The sequence below is a fragment of the Pangasianodon hypophthalmus genome, chromosome 28, assembly GCF_027358585.1.
Source record: "Pangasianodon hypophthalmus isolate fPanHyp1 chromosome 28, fPanHyp1.pri, whole genome shotgun sequence".
Taxonomy (NCBI): Eukaryota; Metazoa; Chordata; class Actinopteri; order Siluriformes; family Pangasiidae; genus Pangasianodon; species Pangasianodon hypophthalmus.
Window position 1 is genome coordinate 6,958,585 of NC_069737.1, and position 25,826 is coordinate 6,984,410.

Sequence of the window (25,826 nt, forward strand, 5' to 3'; positions counted from 1 at the left end):
ATGAAATCTGCTGCAGGGTGTTTTTCCATTTTAAAAGCTTGGTTGAAAACTGACCTCTCGGCTGGCCGGCATGTTTTGATCGGGAATTACCTCCTGCTGATCTGAAGGAAGTTGTTCCTATTGCTGAACTAATGGACCACACAGAGGCTTGTAACATTTTAGGCAATAACCTGAGTTACTCGTGCACTGTTAATACATATTTTTGATCTTCTTCTCGGGGGGTTTCGTTAATGATGCGCTTCTGAGCTTCTAGTTTTATTTCATCACGTTCTTCTCTCTCTTTGTCTTCCTTTCTTTCCTTCTGTTTCCTCAGAATTCGCTGACTCTGGTGAGTGAGTTATTCTCTAAATCTTGTCATCATGGCCTCCCTGTCCTTCTCCCTCCGTCCCAGTATAGTGTGTCACACTGGAGACTTTGTGCGTCCTCACCGATAATCATCAATAACGTTTTTGCTCCTCATATCACTTCTTTTGTTTTGTTTTTCCTTGTTGCCATTCATCCATGTGGGTTTTGCTTCACTGTGTGTGTGTGTGTGTGTGTGTGTGTGTGTGTGTGTGTGTGTGTTTATGTGGTAACCCTCATTGGACATTTTTCCCCTCTGATCATGTCCGTGACCCTTCGCTACAGCTGTTCACTGAGCGAGCACATCAACTCTTCAGTATGGAGCTCAGATCAGATTAAATCAGATTTGCTTAATAATTTACGAAGGGCACATAAAGCCGCTCGGTAGGACACGGCATGAGATCACCAACTCTGACTGTGTGAATGAAGAGAGGAAGGTTCGTCAGCGGAGAAGTTCACTCTGATTTCTCACTGATTAAATGAGTGCTCCAGGGCTGGGCAGTCCCGTTTCTAATCATTTGCATATTTTTTTCTTATTCATATATTCCCTAAAAAAGTTGAACAGTATGCACAGTATGAAGTCCTTAATTTTGAGGGACCATGTCTTTTTATTGTTCAGCTTTACAGTATAAATTGAAAGCACAATACAATTTTTAAAAAGGGTTTAAAAATTTGAGACAAACAAATAAATAAAAAATTTACAACATTAAATGAGGAAAACACTTGGCACATGGCAATCGTGTTGTGCGCCTTATTAATTTTTTTTTCCATTTTATTTTAAATTTTCTGTCCAAAAGAAATGTAGAGGCCATTATAGCTAAAGAGAGCATGTTTGACTATCAGCTCAGAGTTTGTTTTAAATATGGAAGCACAGGAACATTTTTTTTAATAGCATAATAAATAGAGCTGCATAAAATAACAATCACAATTACTGTGGTCAATATTGGAGCTCTATACCACTTAATTTCCCTTGGGAATAAATAAAGTATCTATCTATCTATCTATCTATCTTGGTTGAGACAAGACAATTTATATATAAAATAATATTTATAACATATAAAATATTTTTGTTGCCCTTCCTCATTTCAAAGCAACAGAAAACAACCTTCTTCTTCTTCTTCTTCTGAAATAAACTAAGACCTCTCCTTATTCTTATTAATTAAGTAGATCTTTTAAACCCTAAATATAAACACAATTATACATAAATAATAAAAAGTATTGAGGCAGAAATTTACACAGATATTATGCCAGAAACTTGAGTCTATTAATATGATACGGCCTCACACACAGGTATCAATAAACGATAACACTGAACACCCTCTCTGAAGAGGAACTTGTGACCCATTTCCTCCATTTTGGATTCTTTTTCACTACACATTCAGGAACCAGCAGAACTAATTTATTTTCTGCCAACCTGAGACATGATTGAAACAGTAACAGCGATGACAACAAAGCGACTGCGTCAACGTTTCGGTGCAAGAAACTGCAATTTTTTAAGCCCTACATGGAAGAGTGTATCTTTAACAGTCCCAGTGGTGTCGACTTGTGGAACTGGTGGACATTTTCCTGAAAAGAGTAGTGTAAAAACAAGCACTCTATCGAAAACATTTGAACATCTCTTTCTAGAACATACATTATACCATTTAATATGATGATATGTACATTTTGAATCATTTCATTTTATAAGTATAACCATGATTGCAGTCATATCCCAGTTTGAACAGCAAGTGATTTGTTAATGGTATACCATTGGGTCAGTCAGGATGAGATGACAGATCATGTTGGCAGAGGATGGGACTCGAGCAGTTTCCTTCAGCTCATTGACTCTGTCAGTCATGGCCAGTCGTGACCACCAACCAGTGGCACATGCTGTCTCGAAGGTTCAGCTCATCTTGTGCCGGCTTTCTTGCACATCCAGATGTAGGAAAAGGTGTTCATGACCCTTTTTTTTCAGAGGTCCAAAATAATAAAAACATTGAGAGTGCTGTATTATATATTCAAGCTTTACCTGTTGGAACCCTGTCATTTTTCTTCTCCTTTGCTAAAACAATGCGTGAAGCAACAACCTTAAAGTTTAGAAACACCAAATTTGGTGGAAAGTTGCAGAATGCCCCCCACTTACCCAAACATCGCCATTTTCCTAATGGTGGTGCTATAGTGCAACATTTTACCTTTTGGTCCATGTTTCCTGAACTATATAACCTACTCTCAAAGTTCTTGTTTTTCTTGATTCATTGGATAGTTCAAAACACAAGAACCTCAAAACTCTGTAAGCTCCACCCACTAAAACTCAAGCTACTTGGCATAATATGTGGAAGATGCGAGTCCTTGGATTTTGGACTAATCATCACAAAAGTGGAGTCAAAACACTCGTAAACTCATTTGTGCCATTTGTGAACAATATGGCTGCCATATGCCTATCATTGCTTCTTGGGCAGAGCTTGGCTGGCTTAAATTTCACTAACTAGTAAGTGGTTTGTTGGGTTCTTATCGAACTTGAAAGACACCTTCATGATGTGATTCTGAGCAGGTTTATTTCTCCTCTACATTTTGCTGAGAGTGCAGGCAATGACACTTAGCAACAGTTATCATATTTGTCAAGTGTGTTCATCTTTTTTTTTTTTTAAAAACTCTAGCTAGTTTTTTGTATTTATTGGACACATCTTTTTGCCAGATGGATTATAATTATTGCTTGGAGTTTACAGAGTTGTATTAAGCAACATCTCATATGGGTGAAGGGGATTTTGTGTGGTAAGTGCAGCCTTTTTTGCCTTCATGCATTCTTTATGTTGCACTTTGTGCTGCCTTTTCACATGGTTGAATAGCTTAAAAGTTGTGTCACTATGCGGCACTGACTCCATCCTAAAGCACATATCAAGTCTGTATCTACCCAGTAACAACATGCGGCTCAGCAATAAGGGCTCTGGAAAACTGATCGGAAGGTTGTGACTTCCAATCCTGGGACTGCCAAACTGCCAATGTTGGGTTCTTGAGCAAGACTCTTAACCCTCATCTGCTGCAATTTCCCTCGGGATCAATAAAGTATCTATCTATCTATCTATCTATCTATCTATCTATCTATCTATCTATCTGCTCAGTTCAAATATAAGTCACTGCCAAATGAGTAAAAATGTAAAATGCATAGTCCTTTTACTAGATATTGAATCAGTTGCCCTAAATTAGCAACAACATATAATGGTTTAATTCTAGCAACTACTTTCTCATGTTGCTTGTTCTGCCATTTGTTTGGCTGTTTTAAGATCTCAGTTACCTTGTGTTGCAATTTTTTATTTCTCCCTTCTATCCAAATGAAGCTGCAGCAGGAGTATCCAATCTTATCTGCCAAGTGCTCCTGCATGGCTGGAATGAAATCCTGCAGTCACAGCTGCCCTTTGCAGATAAAACTGGACACACCTGGGTTGAGAAGCCAAGAAAAAAAAAACAATTAAAGTTAAAGCCAAAAATCATGATCACTACTAAAATAGTTTTAATATGTGAGTTTATCCACAAAAAGCTTGACTGTGCCTTTCCACAATTTCAGAACAAGTGGTTCAGTCAGTGTTAATTACTTGCTATTGTGTGAAAAATTGACAGTGTTTCTCAAAATACTGGAAGCAGCAGGGGATTTGTTTGGGACGGTGGATGATGAATCATCACATGAAGTGCCGTCTTTTTTTTTCACTGATGGTCCTAAAATAGAGCAATCTAAACTTTTAAACTTCTAACAAACCACATAGCATTTCCTTCCAGCCACTAACTTTCTTTAGGGTTTCATTTTCTTGAGTCTCAACATTTCAGCTGCTAAAATATAAAACAGAAAAATTGTCAATCAGGAACCTACTGTCTCAATCCAATAGTCGATTAAGTGATTGATTTGCCATGGGAGCTTCATGACAAAAAAGAGATGAACCTATTAAAAATAATCTTCTTCCTACTTCTACTTAAATCTTAGGATATGTTTCAGGTTTGTTAAACATGCTCTTCTTCAAAACTTTCACCCATTGGGTGGTTGAAACTCACAACCTTCTGATCTGTAGGCCAGATTTTTAAACATCACTGCCCCTGCAACCTTGCTAACCTCGAAGCACAAGATAAGCTACTTTTTATCCATTTATAGTCATGCTTTAATGTTGCTGAACGTCCATGAAAGAAACTAGTTCCTGTTATTAATTACATTATAGCAGCTGTAAACAGTCAATCCCCCACCAGTCTCTTTTTTTTCTCTTTTGAACTCTTTTGACGAAAAAAAAAACAAAAAACAGGCCCCTTGTCATGTTATTGAGAAACCCCAAAACGCAAAAACACCTCTGTCCTGAAGACGTACTGACAATTACAAAGCGCTGACACTGGAGAATGTAAAAAAAAATCTCCATACAGAAGAAAATCACCACCTCAAAGATTACATGTTTTTCTTTGTTAAAATAATAACTCATTTTTAATAAGTTATTAGCCTTAGAATATACGATTATATACGTAGAACATCCACCATACAAGTGCCTGTGAGTTAGCTGTTACTATAGAAACGAAAATGAGCGCATTAATGTAAACCTCACTATTGTCAGAGCTGATGTTATAGAAAATGAGTCAAACACCTTCTGACCAATCCAGTTCAAGAATTCAACAGAGCTGTGGTCTGGTCTAAAATATCCTTTTATACCATATCCTTCCTCAAATCAAGCCCTATTTACAAATATGGAAGATTATACAAATGCGAAGTTTCTAAGAGACCACAGCATGTGGTTTCGTTCATGTGGAGAGTTTCTGCGGCCCACCAGGACTCGTTTAATGTTGAATCTTGTTAACTGGTGTTGAGTCCCTCATGATTAATGAGACCAGACTGATATTGACGCTCAGCACACACACTTTTACATGCCCATAGCTGGGTGCGATGTTCCAGAATAAATAAAGCCGGACTGTGAATCACAGACAGTACAAACCAGACAAGACAAACACAACACGCCATGGGTGTGTGTTTGCGCATGCGTATACGTTTCAATCTCTGGCCTCTTGCCGAGTAGTGGATATTGATCTTTCTGCTTGACCCCTGAACTGGTGCTCCATTTATCTATTTTTAAATCACACACACACACACACACACAAGTGCACACACACACACACACGCACACACACATGCACATAAATGCACAGCCCGCCTCCAATCACTTTGTCATTTGTCCCCCTGCATTTACACACATGTACACAAACACATCCAAACACTAATAATCATCTGATTAATGAATCAACTGATTACTGGGTTCGGTCGTCATTATGCCACATTTCTTCACACGCCTACATTAATACACACTCGCAAACACTAACCCAGACACATACACACTCTCCTCCTGTGCGGCTGAATCAATATTAAAAGCTTTGTGCCTCCTGGCGGGCTGTAACTCTACAGGTCGTTCTACAAGGTCATCAGCATCACTGTTTAACAACCACAAGACACACACACACACAATGTCATTCTAGTTTTCTGTTTTTTTTTTTAATGGCTTGCAAATCCGGCTTTGTGCATTGCAGTTCTTCTTGTTCTTCTTCTTTTAACTCCAAATCAATTTGTATCTAATTATTAAGTTGTAGTAGCATTATGGTTTGTATTCTATAAAAAAAATGCAATTTATAACTCAGTACAACCCTTTAATGCATCATTCTGAGTAAACTGCAGCCTCTGTAGACCATAATCTTTTAGTCCAGCCAGTGAACAGGCTAACCCAGGAACTAGTATTATAGCAAAACAGGCTAAAACACGACCTAGTGTTACAGTAAACATGCTAAAAGATGAATTAGCGTTTCAGTAAACAGGCTACAAGATAAACTAGCATTACAATAAACAGGCGAAAAGATAAATTAGTGTTACAATAAACAGGCTAAAAGATGAACTAGTGTTACAGTAAAAAGGCTAAAGATGAACTAGTGTTACAGTAAACAGGCTAAAAGATGAATTAGCGTTACAATAAACACGCTAAAAGAAGATGAATTAGCGTTACAGTAAACACTCTAAAAGAATATGAATTGGCGTTACATTAAGCAGGATAAAAGATGATTTAGTGTTACAGTTAACAGCATAAAAGATGAACTAACATTACAATAAACAGGCTAAAAAATAAACTAACATTTCAATAAACTAAGGCTAAATAGTAAATGAGCTAAAACCTGAATGAGTATTAAAGCTGAACCATGAACTAGCATTACAGTAAACAGGTTAAAACATGGACTAATAGTAAAATAAACAGGCTAAATAGTAAATGAGCTAATACAATGACTAGAATTACAGTAAACAGATTAAATAGTAAACAAGCTAAGACATGAACTAGCATAACATTACAATAAACAATATACGTATGATCTAGCATTGCCACAAAATTATGAACTAGCATTACAGTAAACAGCCTAAATAGTAAATAAGCTAAAACACGGACTAGTCTTAATAAGTTTTAAGATTTAAAATTATTTCTGGTTGGATGATTCGTTCTAAGGCAAATGTTTCCTAACCTTTTGGTAAGAATACGCAAGGATTGGAATCAGAAACAAGTAGCTTTTAGAGCTCTGTAATGTTAGCTATAGCTATGATTAATCAAGACAGATCAAGTTAGAGGAATCGGAGAAGTCAGCCATCTTGTGCTGCATTCTGGCATTACAGAAAAGACGCTAGCTCCTAGACAGCTAATTATCATTATGTCTGGACGATCGTACTACGTTACAAAGCTGCCTGGGAGTAAAACAGAATTACTAGGCAGCCTAGAAGACACTAGCTTTATCTACCTTACATTTATGTTGCCTATTATCCTGTAGCTGACTTATTATGAATTCACCTCACTGCCTTTTAGTCTGATAATGTTATTGCATGGTCATGAAAACTCTTTGTTATAAAAGAGCCATGGCGCTGCCTGAGTTATTTATGATCTTTGAGCAGCCTGGGAGTTTAGCCAGTCTGTCTGGCAGACATCCATATCTATACACAGCTAATAACATTAGCCTTGGTATTTTTGCTTTGTGATCAATCGTGACATGTTAAATTTGGATTTCGATCTCTAAAAATCTGGCAGTAAACAAAGAACAGAGCATCTAACAGATTAGGGTTTCTGAGCTGAGGGTGACATTGCACCGGGTTTGTGAGACTATGATGGAAATGTCTATGTTACATTAAAATAAAGTTTAATAATCTTTTATTTTTCTGTGGTCAAGCTATTTCAGGTAACACATTCTTAGCAGATCAAATTTTATGCCATACAATTGGAAAAAAATGCAGAAAATTTTCATTTTATACTGTATAACATACTGTATATTTCAAAGCTAAAATGCTACCTACCACTGTAGTAAAAAAAAAAAAAAAAAAACAGGCTAAAATCTAAACTAGCATAACAGTGTACCGGCTAAAACGTGAAACGTTAAATTGTTAAAAAAAAAAAAAGAATTATTATTATAGAAAAGAAACAAAATCATGAACTAGCATTATACCAACCAGGAAATCAAACTAACTAGCATTATAGTAAACTGATAAAACATGAACTAGCATTGGAGTAAAGAGGCTGTACCATGAACTAGCATTACAGTAAACAAGCTGAAACATGAACTTGCATTATATCAAATAAATAAAAAACAGTAACTAGCACTACAGCAAACTAGCACTGGCATCATGTTAAACAGATAAAACATGAACTAGCATAATAGTAAGCAAGATCAAACATTATATAAGATCACACTAGCATTATACTAAACATATAAAAACAGTAATTAGCATTAAAATAAGCAAAACAAAAACTAGCAATATGATGAACAAGCAAAAACATGCTAAAAGTGAACTAGCATTATTATTAAACAAAAACCGTATCTAGCATTATAGCAAACATGCAAAAACAGTAACTAGCGTTGCAACAAACAAGCAAAAACAATAACTAGCATTATAGTTTACAAGCAAAAACAGTAACTAGCTTTATAGTAAACAGTATTTAACATGAATTAGCATTATACTAAACACATAAAACACTAGCTAGCATTATAGTAAGCACGCTAAAATCCAAACTAACATTACAGTGTAGATTATTTTGTTAACATGCTAAAAAATGATTATACTAGCATTATACTAAACATAAAAAACAGTAATCAGGCAAAAACAGTAACTAGCATTACAGTGAACAAGCAAAAACACAAACTAGCTTTAGTGAAAAGCAAAAACACTAACTAGCATTAGTGAACAAGCAAAAACACTAACTAGCATTAGTGAACAAGCAAAAACACTAACTAGCGTTAGGGAACAAGCAAAAACAGTAACTAGCGTTAGGGAACAAGCAAAAACAGTAACTAGCATTACAGTGAACAAGCAAAAAACTGTAACTAGCATTACAGTGAACAAGCAAAAACTGTAACTAGCGTTAGTGAACAAGCAAAAACAGTAACTAGCGTTAGGGAACAAGCAAAAACAGTAACTAGCGTTAGTGAACAAGCAAAAACAGTAACTAGCGTTATAATAACCAGGGTCTAATCTAAAATAACATTACAGTGCACAGGTTATTTCATTAACATGCTAAAACATGAACTAGCATTATAACAAACAGGCAAAAACAGTAACTAGCATTACAGTAGACATGCTAAAACACGAAGTAGCAGGTACTAAACTAAAAGCTAGTGTTGAGTATTAAAGTGCAAATCACAGAGGTGATGTAGAGTCACGTGTTCCTCTTTAACAATAACATCGTTTGAATACATTTTCTGTTTTCTGTGCTGATCAGTCAACATCGTCACATCTCTGTTCTTAGTTTTCCTCCTTATGGATGATTCTGGCATTCCAAAGGGGTGTGTGTGTGTGTGTGTGTGTGTGTTGTGGGTCTGTTAAACATCTTTATGTTGTTGTACCCCTGTTCTGCACTTATGTTAGTGAGATTGTGTTAAGGAGAGAGATTTTCCTGAACCATGTTCATCGCATTGCTCTTTCATGCTCACCTCCACCTCTTTGTGTGTGTGTGTGTGTGTGTCTTTCAATGTGTGTGTGTTGGTGTGTGTTGCCTTACACTTGTCTCTGTGTGTGATGTTGTAGAGCTGGGGACTTATGGCAAGCTAAAATATTATCACTCAATGACCGAAGAAGGTAAGATCCTTTCTTTCCGTGTGCAATTCATCATCCATGCTCATCTTCCCTCCTCACCTCTTCCCTCATCACGCTTTGTGTGTGTGTGTGCGTGTGTGAGTATGTTTGTCTTGTTTTCACGCTCCTGCTTTGACGGCCTCTCTTGGTGAGATTTCACTAACATAAGTGCAAATCGTGTATGACCATTTCTTTTTCTTTGTTTTTCCTCCCCAAGCATCTTGCACCTTCATTTCGTCATTCGGATTCTTTTAGCATTTTGTTGGTGTTTCCGCTCCTGTAAATTGACAACCTGAGAACACGACTATGTTCATATTTAGAAGCTACAAAACTCTCTTTCTCTCTCTCTATCTCACACACACACACACATACACACACACACACAAAACATGCTTGTCACGGAGCTGATGTGAAGTATAGTGTGAGTCACTCTGGGAGGAGTTATGGAGTAGCAGCAACAGCTAATGTAATAACGACGTCCCCTCCCACCTCTCTCTCTCTGTCTCTCTCTCTCTCTCTCTCTCTCACACACACACACACACACACACTTTCTCTCTCTCTCTAAATCTATAATGGTACTTCTGGGATGTCTGGTTACAGCTGAATTGCTTTAGTCTCTTTGAGGACGGGTTAGGCTCGCATCATGGCCAGCACGGTGACAAATCGGCTTGTGCGGTTCCTCTGATGTTGGAGAGAAAGAGCCGACGCACGCTGGCTTCTAATTTTAGCTCCGTCCTCATCGCTACACACTCTTCACACTCTTTGATGTTGCATAATAGAGCATCATTTCACCTGCTAATTTTCCACACGAAGGAAAGAGGGGTGTTTTTCAATAATGCGTTATTATTTGCTCTTGGGTTCTCCTGTTCTCGTTTGATGTCATCTGTGTCTCGAATTCAATTCCAGTACTGAAGAGCGAACCTGAAATCATGAGGAATGGGTACGAATGAGAACAAGCGAGAGCAACATGGTCAAGTTTATACGGAGATGTATAGGCTAAACTTTTCGTACAAACTGAGTCATGTAAATCGTTACAAATTCACAAGTGTGAAACAATGTGACTAGCCAATAAGAACAAATAGAGAACCTTTACTTCAGCTTAACAGTGTGTTAAAATCTGTTTCTGAAGTAAAAGAGGTGAGAACTGGGTATCATAGTCATGATTGGTCAGTAGGCGTGGATTACTTTTTGTATAAGCACAGTAGTTCGCTAGGTTTATATTAATGCACTTTTTCTAATACGTTATTGTTTATACACAGGGACGCTTCAGATAATCTGAGACTAATAGAAAATGGATTAAAAATGTGATGTTTAACAAAGACAAAGGTATAATCGTTGATGTGGTCAAATTGTTTGTTAGGAGACATTTATGTAACCTTTACCGAAGACGCCTCTCATGGCAGTGCTTTGTAACAGTCAGGGTGCTTTGTAAAAAAAAAAAGCCTTCAGGACAGAGAAGTTACTGCTTTCTTGTTTATTGGCGACATGACAAGCTGCACTTTTTGTCTCATTAACCTCAAGAGAGAGAATATAGGAGAGGCTGATTTTCCCTGAGGACGTCCCATAACGTTAAAAGTAAATACAAACAGTTAAAAAGTTGTTCGTTAAAGTAATCATTGGCAAATCGTTGTGGCATAAGCGCAATAACACAATTCGGACCAAGATCATATGAACCGTTAATTTGAAAAAACACCCAAAGCATTCACCATTCCCTGATTGCAGAATGTTTTTAAAAAGCTTACGTGGACTTAAAATGCTGGCAGGATGTCTTTTCTGAGAGACACACTTGATAGCTAAAAACACTTAAGATATGCTTTCGTAGTCTTTCTAGACCTTTTTGCTGTTCTGTCGTCATTCCAAGTGGGTGATGCTTCAATATGATTGACAGAGTCCACCCAAAGTCCCACCCACTACGGTCTCGAAGCTGCAGCATTCTGAGCAAAGTTACGATGGTTGGCATGAATTAGAGCGTCTCTAGCCTGAGGACTTTATCACCCAAGCTCACTGACCCCCAAAAGGTCATATGATGCAGATGTGCACATCTGTAGGGGTTAGATTAGCTGGTCTGGGCCACCGCTGATGGCTACAGACAGCCTGATGGGCCGAGAGCCAACTGGAGTTAATGATTTTGTCAGGAATGTCATGGAGTGATAATCAGGGCGTTATCGAGAAATAGAGTTTACACAGTGTGTGTGTGTGTGTGTGTTGTGAATGTGCTAACACTCTGACACATGCTATTCCACTAATGCTAACACACCTTATATCCTTTAGGGAGTGCTAGCTATTACGCTAGCATTACATGCATTTGTTTGAGTGAATATGTTATCTAAATACACATGAGCTACTGGCCTGAGTAGTACATGAGTACACAAACATGAGTAGCATTAAATTAGCAGATTATGTAGTATATATTAGCATTACTGATATGATTAGCTAAAACACCATAATCCAAAACTCTGTTCTAAGCAAGCTCTCACTCTTCCGTCATCTTTCAGGAAAGTTCCGTGAAAAGGCGTCAATCCTTCACAAAATTGCCAAAAAGAAATGCCAAGTGGAAGATGCTAATGGAGTGGCTGGTAAGTTAACCCGCTATATTTTGCAACTAGCATTAAAAACCATAAATCACTTCATTAATTTTTTTTTTGTCAAGAATGATACAAACCAGTGTATTAACACCTGCATTACATCCACACAAAGAAGGTAATGCCTAGCAATCTCTGCTTACTAGCTAAACACTAATATCAGCAGTTAGCATTATCATAGATAAGCGCTGTCAAATTTCTGTAATATTGTAGTATTTGAACGCGTTTGAATATTAATGAGACAACATATATTAGCTACAGTTAATGTAGCTATCTTTCCATGAGAATCAGTGATCTCTTTGGCTATTCATACATTAATGTTACTTTAATGGATAAAAACTTGTATGAATTCTAACATACAAAGGTGAATGTTATTCTATTTAATATGAATAAAGTTGCAGAAAAAAAGCAACCAACATTAGCGTTAACCTTCATAACTTTTTATACAATCTAAGTTAGGTGATGATTTCCAAATTTGTAAGTGCGAGACCAAGAGAAAAAAACTTTTTAAACTGAATTTAGTTAAAATTATAAATTTTATACTTTTATATACATTTAAGTGTGGACAATTATTAACTTTCCCTCAAGTGTAAGTGCTACTTGAGATTTCATCCTTTAATTAAATAAGATTTTTGCAAAAAATAACCATATACGTTCACTTAAGTATAATTTCTGCACTTTTTCTATCGCTAGGAGTTAGATGGTTAAACATAAACTAGCCATAATTAGCATTAAGTAGCACAGTAAAATTAGGCTAGTATCATGAGTCAGAGTTTGAAAACCAAAATATCGTAATAAAACTTAGTAAATTATGGCTCATTTTTGTAATTTATAATCTTTTTTTCTCTCGTCTGATCCACATTCATCCTGATCAAAGTGAACACACACGTCTCTTATATCCACACACCAATTATGCTAACAGAGCCACATTACCATATTAGCATCTTAACACAACTCAAATGGCACGGCGCCATTCACACACGCTTTCTTTGATGTTCTGTCTGACCGGTATTATCAGTGTTCAGACTTATTTTTACACACACACACACACACCTCCTGCAGCTGACTGTGCTCTAACAGTGTGTTGTGTTTATTTTAGATAAGAACCTACCGAATAGCTCCAGCGTGGAGGTGGAAGTTTCTCCACCTCTGAATGGCACTGCGGGCCAAGAGGGCGACGCGGTGAGTCAGTTTAACAACACACACACACACACACACACACTCACACACACACACAACTCTTCAATAAAGACTCTGATATACTAAACAATTTGTGCCTTTTTTCAGTCACAATTTTGTTGCATTCTGCACAAAAAAACAGAAAAAAAAGTGGGACGTCTGATTACATATTCCATTTGATTTGATGAACTTGACTATTGTACTAGACTATTATCGGCAGCCATTTTGTGCTAAATTTTGAATTTGTTTGCTTCCCAAGCCCTTGCAACGGTATAGACGGTGTTACGAGGTGCAAACTTTTACTGCAAAATTGATCATTTTGTCCAGAGCCCATCATGATATATGTACACACCGAGCGTGTGGTTGTTTCCCTAAAACCCTGTAAACTGCACACAAGTTTAGTGACACCACACAATAATCACAGCTTATTAAGATGTAGCCACGACTTAATTATCGCGTTCCCTCTCATTGCTAAGACAACACCTGGCATTAACGTGCATCCTGGGTGATCTGATCATACCTGGACAGCTCTAAGGACAGGTGTGAAGGCGGTCCAGTGTGTCTCGGAGACTCGTTGTGATCCGAACAGTCAAACCATTTTTCGGATGTGGTCTGAGACGCAGCTGCTTTTCGTAGTTTCTTTCGTCATCTGATCTCCCATTCGTTTATAAGACCACATGATTGAAACCTTTGAAACAGAGCACACATTTACATGAGACAGGATTCCAGGACATGCCAAGTGTAAACAGCTATGCGTTTCAGCTGTCCACTTGTACTCAGATCACTCAAGATAGATGTTAATACGAGGTGTGAACAGGGCCTATGTCGTTAGGATCTTGTTCCTACGTGGTAATTAGTCGTAGCCACATATTATAATTTTTTTTAAAGTAGGGGAGGCACCAGTGGGGAGCCGTACAAAAGTATCACTTTTGCAGTACTCCATACATTTGGACTGTCGATGCAGGTTGTTTTATTTTTTGAATTCATTCTCATTAATGACAAATGTGTAATAACGTTTTAATACTGCCTCTGCATTGGAGGTTTTTTGTGCAGATCTGGTAACCCTGGGCATAGCACATATGTCAAAATATTCACATTTATTGAAAGATTTAACACACCAAACAACAGTATTTAGTGTGAACTGTAACGTCACACATTTTACAGCTCACAGTATTGGACTCCTCCTTTACAGAAATGTCACATGACCTGAACGTTTTTTGATCATGAACATTTACACAATTATTGACTGAGTTTTTCACATGATGTTTTTGTACAATTCCTTTATTTTCACTGTTAATCCTTCATGTCATGCAGGTTTTTATTTTCACGTCTTGTGATGTTCACACGTTTACTTAACGTGGTGAAATGGACCATAATGTGATGACAATATATATGAAATATTTGTGATGTGTGTGTGTTTGAGGTGACTCGATAACTTTGAGGTCAAGACTAACTGATAACAGAAGGTAATGAGTTTGCACTTTATACTCAAAGGGGAGAACACTTTTCATATTTAACCTTCCTACTGTACCACACACACACACACACACACACACACACACAGATACTCCCTGGCTTCCCTCTTGTTTGGTTGATGAAAAGCCTACCACCTCCTGCCCCCTGTTGGCGCAGCACGGTGCCAGGCGAACAGATGGCGCAGCTTGCGTGCAGACAGGAACAGTGCCCTCTCAATGTCACCGTGACAACCGGGTCACCAGGGGCCAGAAAACACACACTCCGTTCCAGCTCTCTTAGACACAACATCAGTTTATACGGCCTGCCACTCACACACACAACACATGCCCTATCAGTCATTTACTCCACACACACACACACACATACACACACTCTCTCTCTGGAATCAGAATGAGTCTTGGTGCAAAAACAGGAAATGTGTATCAGCCTGATTGTAATCCCTTAAATTAAACCTTTACAGACGGCCTCTAGACACTTCCTAGTTTGCTTTATATGAACTATATGGTGCAAAAGTTTGTACACCTCAAACAAAAATGTAGTACAGATTGAAATGAAGGCATTTTCTACACCAAATCTTCAAATGTAGCCTAAATACACCCCTCTTCACCAAGCACTTAAATTAGCACTTATAAAATTGAAAAATGTAAATTGTACATACATTTATAAAAAAATGTAAATTGTACACAAGTCAAAGTTTTGCCTCGGATATGAAAAAAAAATCAGAGGCAGTTATAAAGGCATAGGGTGGACATAAACGTTTACATGTTAGAGAACATTTCTACCCTACTCTGATAGAAGGGGGTGTAAACTTTTGAACTGATCACCATCCTTTTTGTTGTTTTACAATTCATATCTAAAGCTACACTGTTTTTTGTTTTTGTGAAGCCAAACACACAAAACATTTATTTATAGGTATTTTGCCTTCTCCATTTTGTCCTAAAGGTGTACAAACTTTTACACTCAATATATACCCTATATATAAATGTAATCATTTATAGCATCAGTACAGTCGTGAAACCTACTCAAAGTAGTGTGTTTCTTAAAAAATGTCCATCTTAAATGTTAAATTGAATCCATGAACTGATAATAAAGTAAAAAAAAAGTACTTTAGAAAAAAAACAGATAACATCACCAAAGAAACAAATAAAATAAAATGAAATTAAATTAAATGATTTCTGTTTACGAGCATACGATGTGCAGTAATGATATTATTAAATATCATTAAAAGTTCATCTCAGTAGATCAGTAGAAGTTTGTTTAGCACTGACTTTTTGTACGTATTGTTTTTTTTTTTAATCATTATTATCTGTTTGAGTTAATATTTATAGTTACTGTTTAAATAATGTGCCCAGAAGAGGTAAAAGTACTCTTTCAGAATGTGGCTTATAGCCATACGTTCAAAATTTCAAGTTTTTTGTGTACAAATTTTAGATTTTAAGTGAGCTGGATCATTCTGTATTTACGGCTTGTTTTGCAGTGACTCCCATCGTTTTCTTTCAAAAATTGCTTCATTACTTTACTTAATGCCAGAGAAAGATGAATTCTTTCTGGTTTTAAGTCCTAAGTTTGTGCTTCATGTCCTGATTGTACACATACTGCTGTTTGCATCTGCAGCAGAAACTCAAATCCGTCTTGAGACCATTAGTCTGAATCCTCAGTGCCTTCATGTTATCTCTGACACTCTTCTGGGTTTGGAGAGAGAGAGAGAGGTTTTGCTGACACTTTGCTCTCCCCTCTGCCAAAATCCCGCTGGATCTATTTTCGGCGGCCCACGCACGCTGCTGTCCCATGATGCACCTGTGTGCGTCTGGCAGGAAGCAGCGGCGCTGGCTTGGCACCTGTGAGTGATGCGAGTTATGCTGCTTGATAATTACACCACTCCTCCTGCTCACTGCCCCTGATCACACACACACACACACACAGATACCAGAGGAGCTCAAGGTCAATTTAAAAGCCAACACCTCAAACTGCAGCTATTTTTACTTGAAAACGGCAAAGAAACGAGCTCTCACCTCCGTCACCACGGAAAGGAGAGAAAACGGATTTAGAAAATAACGCAACGCTGGTCCACATCAGTTAGCGCTGAAGTTTCTGACTCCTGTCTGGAAAATCACTTCCTCTTTAACAAGATTTCTGACCATTATTATTGTATTTTTTTCCACATTTTTTGTTATTAAAATTTATTGTTATTAAAATTCTCTGTTAAAGCACTTTGAGTTGCTTTTTAAATGTAACTAATCTTTATTTATTTATTGGTAATTTACAGATTATTACAACTTTTAACCACCTAGTTCAATCAGTAATTTCATTCAGTTTTCCATCAATTAGTTTACTGTACCGTTTTAATTCCCAGAGAACGGTTAGTCACCTTACATGACCTTGCTGTGACTCTTATCTGTGGATTTTTTTTTTCCCATGGTGCACTTCCAGTGCATATTCCTGGATGCTTTTCCCATCTCACGCAAACCAGCAGCCAGTGATCACCTGGGAGTGTGTTAAAGATGGAGATCTCACACACACACAAACACACACACACACACACACACAGCAAGCTGACTGTTCTGATTCAGCAGTTCCCTTAATGAGCTGCTGCCTTAGAACAACAAGAAGAACAACAACAATGTGCACCATGTAACGTACAACGCACGATGCATAACTAATGAGCGCAATGTTCACACAACAGCCTGTGTGTGATTCGCAAAGGATACTCACGAACCAGAGTGTAACCTGGCTATAAACACAACATAAAAATAAATAAATAAATAAATAAAAAAAACATGGGGTGTTAAACTCATTTTAGCTAACAGGCCACTTTACACTAAGTCCAATATCAAACCCCAGTCAGGTCTCAGGGACCAAGTAGCAACATGTTATGTGTAAGATGTAAGAATTGAGAAGACGTAAGAATTTCCGATCTCTGACCAGGAAAAATCACGCCCTGAACTCGGAATTTCTACTTAGGAGCTCAGCAAGTGCCATCAAATCAAAATGGCCGCTCACAGCATCAGCAGTGAACAAAGTAGCTCTTCTGACCTTTAAATGAGTTAGACAGGATATACAAGTATTAGCTTTAGATCATCAACATACAGACATATTTACTTGTTAAATCTATAACACTGATGATACAGTGCACTGTTTTGAGGAGGAAAATATACTGCATGTACCCCCACCTCCCTGCCACACCTACCCGAGGTCAAGCATATGTATTTACCCCATGAACTTTTTCATTCACCCAGATTGCTGTGCAATCCCTAAATTAGTTCTTTTGTAAAGAGACATGGTTACAATTTCAAATTTTTACCCTGCTAATGAACAAGCCCATACCATTAGCAAATTTTGTCAGTAGCTGAACTTACTAGTTTATTGCTTTTAAGTAGCGCTTTTTTCAAGTGTGGTCCAAACTTTTGGCCCAAAATTTAAAGCGCGGATTTGAAATTCATTTGAGCGAATACAGCAACGCCTCAGTTGAGTAAAAGTCATTATTTTTATTTAAACAAATATTCAACTAGAATGTTACTCAGTTGACATGATCTGATTTAATTTACAGGACAAGCAGTGGTGGTGAAGTTGAGATAAAAGAAATTATATCTATATTAAAATATACATAATATTGAACATAATTTAATATCGACTATTACTTTTTATCTCTGAAATAATGTTACGCAAAGCACTCTCTTGCTAGCAACAACTGATTAGCATTATCATAGACTAGCACTGTCACGTTGCATTGAAATTAAATTCGCATTTAATTACTTAAAAGTCGTATTCGGTTGTGTTCGAAGATTAATTAGTCTAGCACAGACAGAATGAACATTGGCAGCACTGCTACACAAAATTAAAAAACAACTGTTGTCTTCTTAAACTTTAGCCACTTTGTGCCTCAGTTTCAGACAGACTTCATCACAGATGCAACCAGACTGAGTTTGTCCTGTCACACCATCTGTTTTGTTCCACAACTTTCCGTGGCAGTTTGCTGACAGAAAGAAACGTTTCATGCTGACAAACTGACTTGCTCAAGTTACAGCAATGTCTTGTGGATCACAGCAAAAAAAGGATTCAGCAAAAAAACTACTTTTTGAAGTTTTTAAACTGTTTCTGATTTTTTCCCCAAAGCAATCAATCATCTTCAACTTATCTTCATGCAGAAATAGTTCTTTAAGCCAACATGCAGTACTAAATTGACACTATATATGCTCACTACATAGGGCGTAATATAATAGGGCGATGATGTATTTAGCTATCGGCAATTATTAACACGTAAGCAGGGACGTAAACACGCAAACTTCAACAGATGTTCATTTTGGAAAGGAGCAAAAAAAAATTTGTTACCATGACAACCCAGCGGTAAAAACATGTTCGGTGTAATTGTTTATCAAAATTTTTTAATAACCTTATAATTAGTTTTTAGCCTGCTGTCCAATCAGAAGAACTTGACATAAAGGAAGCCCGCCCCTTTAATTTGCATGTTAAAGCCTGAAATCCTATAAAAAATCATTAAATAAAAAATGTAAATGTTTAAATAAACTATTAAGTAGCTTTAATGTAGTTATTGATGAATTTGTTGATAGATTCATTTATTTATGCATTTATTAAAGTGATTTCATTATGTATTTAATTATATTTTGTTAATTCGGCACTCCATAATTGGCCAGCACTATAACTATAGTGATATAATAATGACACTGAAGGGTCTACTAAGAAGTGAGTGTGTGTCTGTGTGTGTGTGTGTATGTGAGAGAGAGAAAAAAACCTCCCCTGGGAACATGTTCATGCTGTCAGAGTTGCCTTTGCACCGCCTGTTCCAGGCACTTGACCCATTTTTGAAGATGCTCAGTTCCTTCTGTCAGAGACGTTAATGGAAAAGTGAATGCGTATGCATTTGCATCTGAGACTGAAAGAGTGTGAGGATGTAGTGGGTGTATACGCAAGAGTGTGTCAAGCTTTTTTCCCTTTGGCTCTGATCACCAAGGTTACAACAAGTAACCAGGTGACCAATCGGTTCAGCAGGAGGCTCCTACAGGATCTATTCTACCAAAACATACAGACGGGTGACGAATTAAAGGAAAAAACAATGTGACGTGTTAGTAAGGTAATAAGGTAACGTGGTTAATAACACGTCACTCCAAAATCTCATCAAACTATTCAGTGAGCCCTCGTGCTCTGTGGATGGGGGCGGGGTCATCCTGGAAGAGACCACGCCCATTGGCGTAGAAATGTTTCATCCTAAGATAAAGGGGATTAGTCAGAAGAACTTTGTATTGATTTGCTTCTGTCTAAGAAGACAATTGGCAAACCTAGCACACCTAGCTTATGTGGCATGCTCAGACAAGTGCTGGTTGTCCAAGTGGGAGTTTACACCACTCTAATTGGAGACGGTGTGTGTGTGTGTGTGTGTACGACATGACAGTTCCTCTTAATCCTCTTCAAACAGGGTGACGAAGACGATGAGGAAGATCAGCCCCTGAGCCTGTCGTGGCCCGAGAGCAGCCGTAAGCGATTCACGTATCTCTTCCTCCTCCCCATCGTCCTCCCGTTGTGGATCACGCTGCCCGACGTCCGTAAACCCGTGAGTGTGTATTTTGACGGACAGCTAACATCCTCCAACTGTTCAGAAAGACTATAAAGGCTCAGGGTTTTCCAAATTTAGTTTGAGAAGCGTTTTGACAAAGCATAAACCAGAATTTAAAGGTACGCAATGTAACTTTATGACCACTATGGGTGCTGTAGAGCTCTGTAGAGGAAAGCAGGACCTTGTATATGTTGAACGTAGAGTTAACGTAGAACATGTTTTTACAGTGAAGGAAATGGGGGGTCCTTGTCATGGACTGCTGCAAACATTTGAAGATACAGAAAAATGTGGGACGAATTTATAGACCAAAGTAGGCAATGAGTTAAAATTAACATTCACAAAAAAAATTCTCGAAATAAGACTTGTAATACATGACAGTGCCATTTTTTTTTCTTACAGTGATCAGACTGTAGCACAATGAGCATGTCAGTGAAACAAATGGGTGGGGCTAAACATTGTAAATATTAACATTATGGATTCTTAATACTGCTGCAAAATCAAAGGTCCAGCGGGTGGAGCTGAACTCCTCCTATAAGCCTAACCTAAAATCTGCTAACCCATGAGGCACTCGGAACAACACGGAACAACAAACCAAGGCTGAAACACGACTTGTGTCCAACCCCCTGGGCTTTTGGTTTGACTCTGTGCCAGGTAGGAGGTGCTTGGTCAGGTCTGACTCCACCCCCTGGACTTCTGGTTCTGCAGCCAGGGGTACTTGAACAATCCAGAAAAGGACTTTTAAACAAAACCACTTTTGTTTATTTTAACATCTGTTTAACATATCGATAAACCTTCAGAAACAAGAAAATGGGTTACTTAAATAACTTAAATAACTGAAAATGTGTTAGCTAAGCTAACTAACTAAGCTGACTGCCAAGCTAGCTAAGTATTATTATTGACTTTTTAAAGGTATAAACTATCATTCCCACTGATCAGGTACTGGTTAAAAATGAAACCGCCAACATGCATCATTATGCCTACTTGAGGGTGATTAATTTGCCTAATTTATAATACTTAATAAAGTGTTAAAAAAGGCATTTCTTGAAAGAATAAAGAATGAAATTGAACAATAATGATCATTATTATTTTTATTATTGCAGTCATCCAAGAAGTTTTTCCCCGTCACGTTCCTGGGCGCCATCTGCTGGATCGCTTGCTTCTCCTACCTGATGGTGTGGATGGCTCACCAGGTGCAGGAAACAAAACACACATGAGACAAAATACAAAAGTGCTTGAGTCAAAACATGGCCAAAAGTGTTGCCAGTGGTTTGTGACTCACTGACAACACACCTAAACACTCATCTCAACCACACTCATACACACACAGCAGATACACAACTCTATGCAGGATATAAGTAATGCAGAAAAGAGGCTTCTGGAACCTGCAGTTAAGGGACTCGATGTGAGCAGATAAAGTATGGGAAGAGCGTACTGAGCGTGAGTTGCAGTTCTCGACTAATTCTAGAAAATGACATCAGCTGGATCAGCGACACCTCTTCCTGCGGCTGCCAAAAATGCCAGCGCTGCTTTGTGACTCATTGGCGCGTGGAAGAATGACTCAACGATTTAAATTGGCTTTATGAGCAACGTATCGACGCCTTTTTCTTTTCTCTTTTGTCAGTAACGGAGTGTAGGCCGATGTGTCTGGGGAGGAAAGTTTGGCAGTTTGTGAAGTTGGGAAGCAGCAGGAATTAGGACAGTAATAACAGGATTTTTATCCTCACAGGAAAACTGTAGCAGTTTGTACGGCTCGGTTTGTGGAGTTAATTTTTTTTGTGCATATTAATGTTTTTTTAATGCTCTAAAAACCACACCCAAAACACATCAGTCATCAGTTAATGAATTTAAACACTCCTGCACAGTGAAGCGAATGGTCTTCCTATAAATACGGTTTCAAAGCTTTTAAGTATATAATCCAGCCACTCAAAAATATTAACGCAGATACAGGATACATCACCATGTTTATCACGGACATTAATTACTTTATTTTATTTCCTTTATGAGTTAATTACTTAATTTATTACTTTATTTCCACCAACAAATCCCAAAACAGTATCTTCACACCATTGTGTATCATTAACACCTACTGTGTCCTAGTTTTATTAAAACTGCACTAGTTTCCAAGATGCTGATTTTTTTTTTTTTTCAGAGTAGAAAATGATGTAATGATGTTTATGATTTCCACCACTATCACATTATTTAAAACATTTTTAAAAATCCTATTTATTAACAACAGCATGCAGGTCTCCAGACCCCAGTTTGATAAGATTTATGTCCAAAATTAATAGAATCCATGATAGTGGGGAATTAAATAGAAATAATCAGCATATTCAAATCCAATGCTTTAAGTGGTAGTATGGTATTAAATTGCAGAAAAAAAACCCTGAATTACCGATATTTATATATATCTACCACATTATTGACATATATGACTGTTACTCATACTCAACACTATATTGCAGAACTCTGTTCATGTAGCTTGGGTGTGACACACATCCAGACCAGGTTTGTTAACATTTAATTTAGATTTTGTGGATTATACGATCAATGAATTCAGGCTGTATTGTCTCGTACGCAACATTTCACATAAACAGAATAAGACTCGTACTGAAATTGATACTCGTTTACACTATTGGTTAAAAATGATCACATACTTCAGATTCATAAGAAATATAAGAAGCTAACTTATGGACAATGTTATTATAAGGGGCAGGCTTAGCAGTCATAGCTTTCTATACAACTACAGTATGTTCACATGAAATCCAGTTAAACAGCTCTGGTTCGAATTTGGAGTGAATCATTTAGGACTTTACTCTGGAGAAATTGGCTTGAGTGGATCTTGTTCTAACGCCACGCTGTTGGGCGTCTCCTCCGCAGGTCGGCGAGACCATCGGCATCACGGAGGAGATCATGGGGCTGACGATCCTGGCAGCTGGAACCTCCATCCCAGATCTCATCACCAGCGTCATTGTGGCCCGGAAAGGTCTGGGGGACATGGCTGTGTCGAGCTCGGTCGGCTCCAACATCTTCGACATCACCGTAGGGTGAGAAACATTGCACACTGGCTGCCTGCGGGCTTCTTATGATTATTATTAGGGCTTTAATTAATAGGGGACCAAGGAAAAACCGAGTTGTATTTTCGTTGTTGTGTGTATGCACAGATACGGTATTAGGACCTCAAATGTCCTTCCAATCATCCAGTCCTTACAGACGTGTTTTTGCAGATATTTGGAAAAACTAAAAGCTCTTCAAAATACTGAGGTTAAGGTTATATTTAGACACTGCATCAATTATCTACAGTAATACAAATGTCAATCGAAGGTCCTTACAAAGAGTTCCTTACGAAGATGAGTGTGAAATGCATGTAAGGTGTAATATTAAGCCCTTGCATACACACAGTGCATAACAACCATTAATGCTGTAGAAAGCATGATAAGAGAATGGCAAATACACTGCTAATAAATAAAAGTGAGATTTAGTTAATTTAACAAATTGATTAAACCAGTAAACTAATATTATAGAAGAAAATCAGTTACTTTATCAAAGAATGGTACATTTTACTATTCATGTCAGAAGATTTTCTAATGTTTTGCATCCAGGTACACTTTTCAGGGCAAAAAAAAATCTGCAGCACAGACACATCTTATAAGAATGCTCATTTTATATCAAGAAAAGTCCTTTTCAATTTAACAGACTAATTCCCAGTGCAAGAAATTGCCAGTTTAGCTGAACCGCAAGAAGGAAAACCTGTTCCATGACAATGCTCACCTGTGATTTCCTGTCTCTCCTCAGGTTACCGTTCCCGTGGCTCATGTACACTTTGGCAAACGGTTTGCAGCCCGTGGCGGTGAGCAGCAACGGCCTCTTCTGTGCCATCGTGCTCCTCTTCCTCATGCTCATTTTCGTCATCATCTCCATCGCAGCCTGCAAGTGGAAGATGAGCAAGCTGCTGGGCTTCATCATGTTCCTCCTCTACATCGTCTTCCTGGTGGTCAGCGTCATGCTGGAGGACAAGATCATCATCTGCCCCGTTTCCATCTGACGCACGCGCATTCCGGTCACGCAGTCCAGCAAAGCACCCTTTCGGCGAAGCTCCGCCCCTTTTCATCAAGGCAGGAACTTGACATTGAACCTGAACCTCAGCTGTAGTTCCTTTAAAAGCTACCCCTTTAACACATCAGTGTCTGTTTTCACCCTGTCTTTTGAAACATTCCTCATATCAACGTATTAGAGCGTCCTCTCCAGAAGCCTCATCCATGTCTATCCAAACCCTGCTTTCATCATATAAGAGCCCACTTGTTCTTGGCCTTCAACCGGGATGGCTAGATGTGTGTGTGAATTTCTAGATTTTCTGGATGCCGGACCTTCTGTAGTGGAGTTTTCTGGAAAGCTAGTTAGCTACTAGTGCTGAGTGATGCATCAAAAGCAGAGAAAAAGAACCATCAAAACCAGTGCAATTAGTAGAATATTCCTATATTTAACCTCTAAATACATGCTTTCTTTCCATCAGACAGATATAGAAGTACAGAGTTGTAAAAAGCAACTTTTTATATTATTTTGCTATTTAATATTTCTTCCTTTTTTTTTTTTAAACTTGTAAAGAAATTGAACGCAGAACTTAAGGCAAAAGTGTTAATTAGGGCAATTCTTCAAAACCTAGTTGTAATGGAAAGCCTGGAGTTAAACAACAGAAGCTCATAATTATAAACCTGGAAAACAAGTTTGAAAAATATTTTTAAAAAATAACAGCCATAAAACAGTATGAACAATACACAGAAATCAGAAAACCAATAGAAAATGCTCCCTAAAAAATACTTCCTAATGGTTTCCATTAACCAACAAATGGGCCAATTTCCATTAGACAGTATGTTTTTCCCCCCCAGCACTAGAGGTGCTAAAAGCATGACAAGACATCACAAATACACTAAGTCAGGGGAAACAAGAGGCAGGTAACAACAATCAGGTAAATAGACTAATGACAAGAATGAAACAGGAACATGAACAAACAGCAAAAACACACTGTGCTGTTGCCATGGAAGCCATGACACGAATTACACTAATTTACACCATTTATTTTCTGTAGTAAAGACAGAAAAGTCAAGAGTCCATTGTGTTTAATTCTATGGAGACTAATAATCATTAGTGACATGATGAAGTGAATTACAAAACAGCAATAAATAAAAGAAAAAGTAGTTACTTATTAATTCATAGTTATGCATTATTTAATAAAGTGCTTAAAAGGTGCACAAGTGAATAATAAGCTGTGACTTTAGGGGGTTAATTCTATGACTTTACTAGACAGTGGGATGTTTTCTACTCAGTTTAATTCTTTTATTAAAATAACAATTTGATTACAGAATTCCAACAAAGAAAAGAGTATATAATTGCTTATTGTACTTTTAGCTACTGAAATTGTACTATATTTCAGTGTAAACCCATTTAGTCTTTGACCTGGAAAATATTTTGCTTCAAACTAGCAAAATGGATGATGGAAAGGAAGGAGGTGCTGATATGCGATGTTAAATCATATGAAAATTAATCTTCTGAAATAACCCAGCCAAGCAGTTTATTTGTTTAGTTAAGTGGAAAGTGA

General features: G+C 37.7%; 1 protein-coding gene across 6 annotated transcripts in view; it reads left to right on the plus strand.

Moving 5' to 3' along the window:
* The window catches only part of LOC113544357 (sodium/potassium/calcium exchanger 2), a 47,721-nt gene extending 22,971 nt beyond the window's left edge, over positions 1-24,750 (plus strand). For 2 of the 6 annotated variants that reach the window (XM_026943142.3, XM_026943144.3), the window contains 8 exons: positions 314-328; positions 9,380-9,430; positions 11,923-12,003; positions 13,109-13,191; positions 20,096-20,230; positions 21,334-21,423; positions 23,111-23,277; positions 24,026-24,750. In XM_026943142.3, coding sequence (XP_026798943.1) covers positions 314-328; positions 9,380-9,430; positions 11,923-12,003; positions 13,109-13,191; positions 20,096-20,230; positions 21,334-21,423; positions 23,111-23,277; positions 24,026-24,275 — 872 coding nt within the window. In that variant the 3' untranslated portion in view covers positions 24,276-24,750. The remainder of the gene's footprint in view (positions 1-313; positions 329-9,379; positions 9,431-11,922; positions 12,004-13,108; positions 13,192-20,095; positions 20,231-21,333; positions 21,424-23,110; positions 23,278-24,025) is intronic. The other 4 variants (XM_026943145.3, XM_053230936.1, XM_026943146.3 and 1 more) reach the window with 2 other exon arrangements.
* Positions 24,751-25,826: the final 1,076 nt, after the last annotated feature.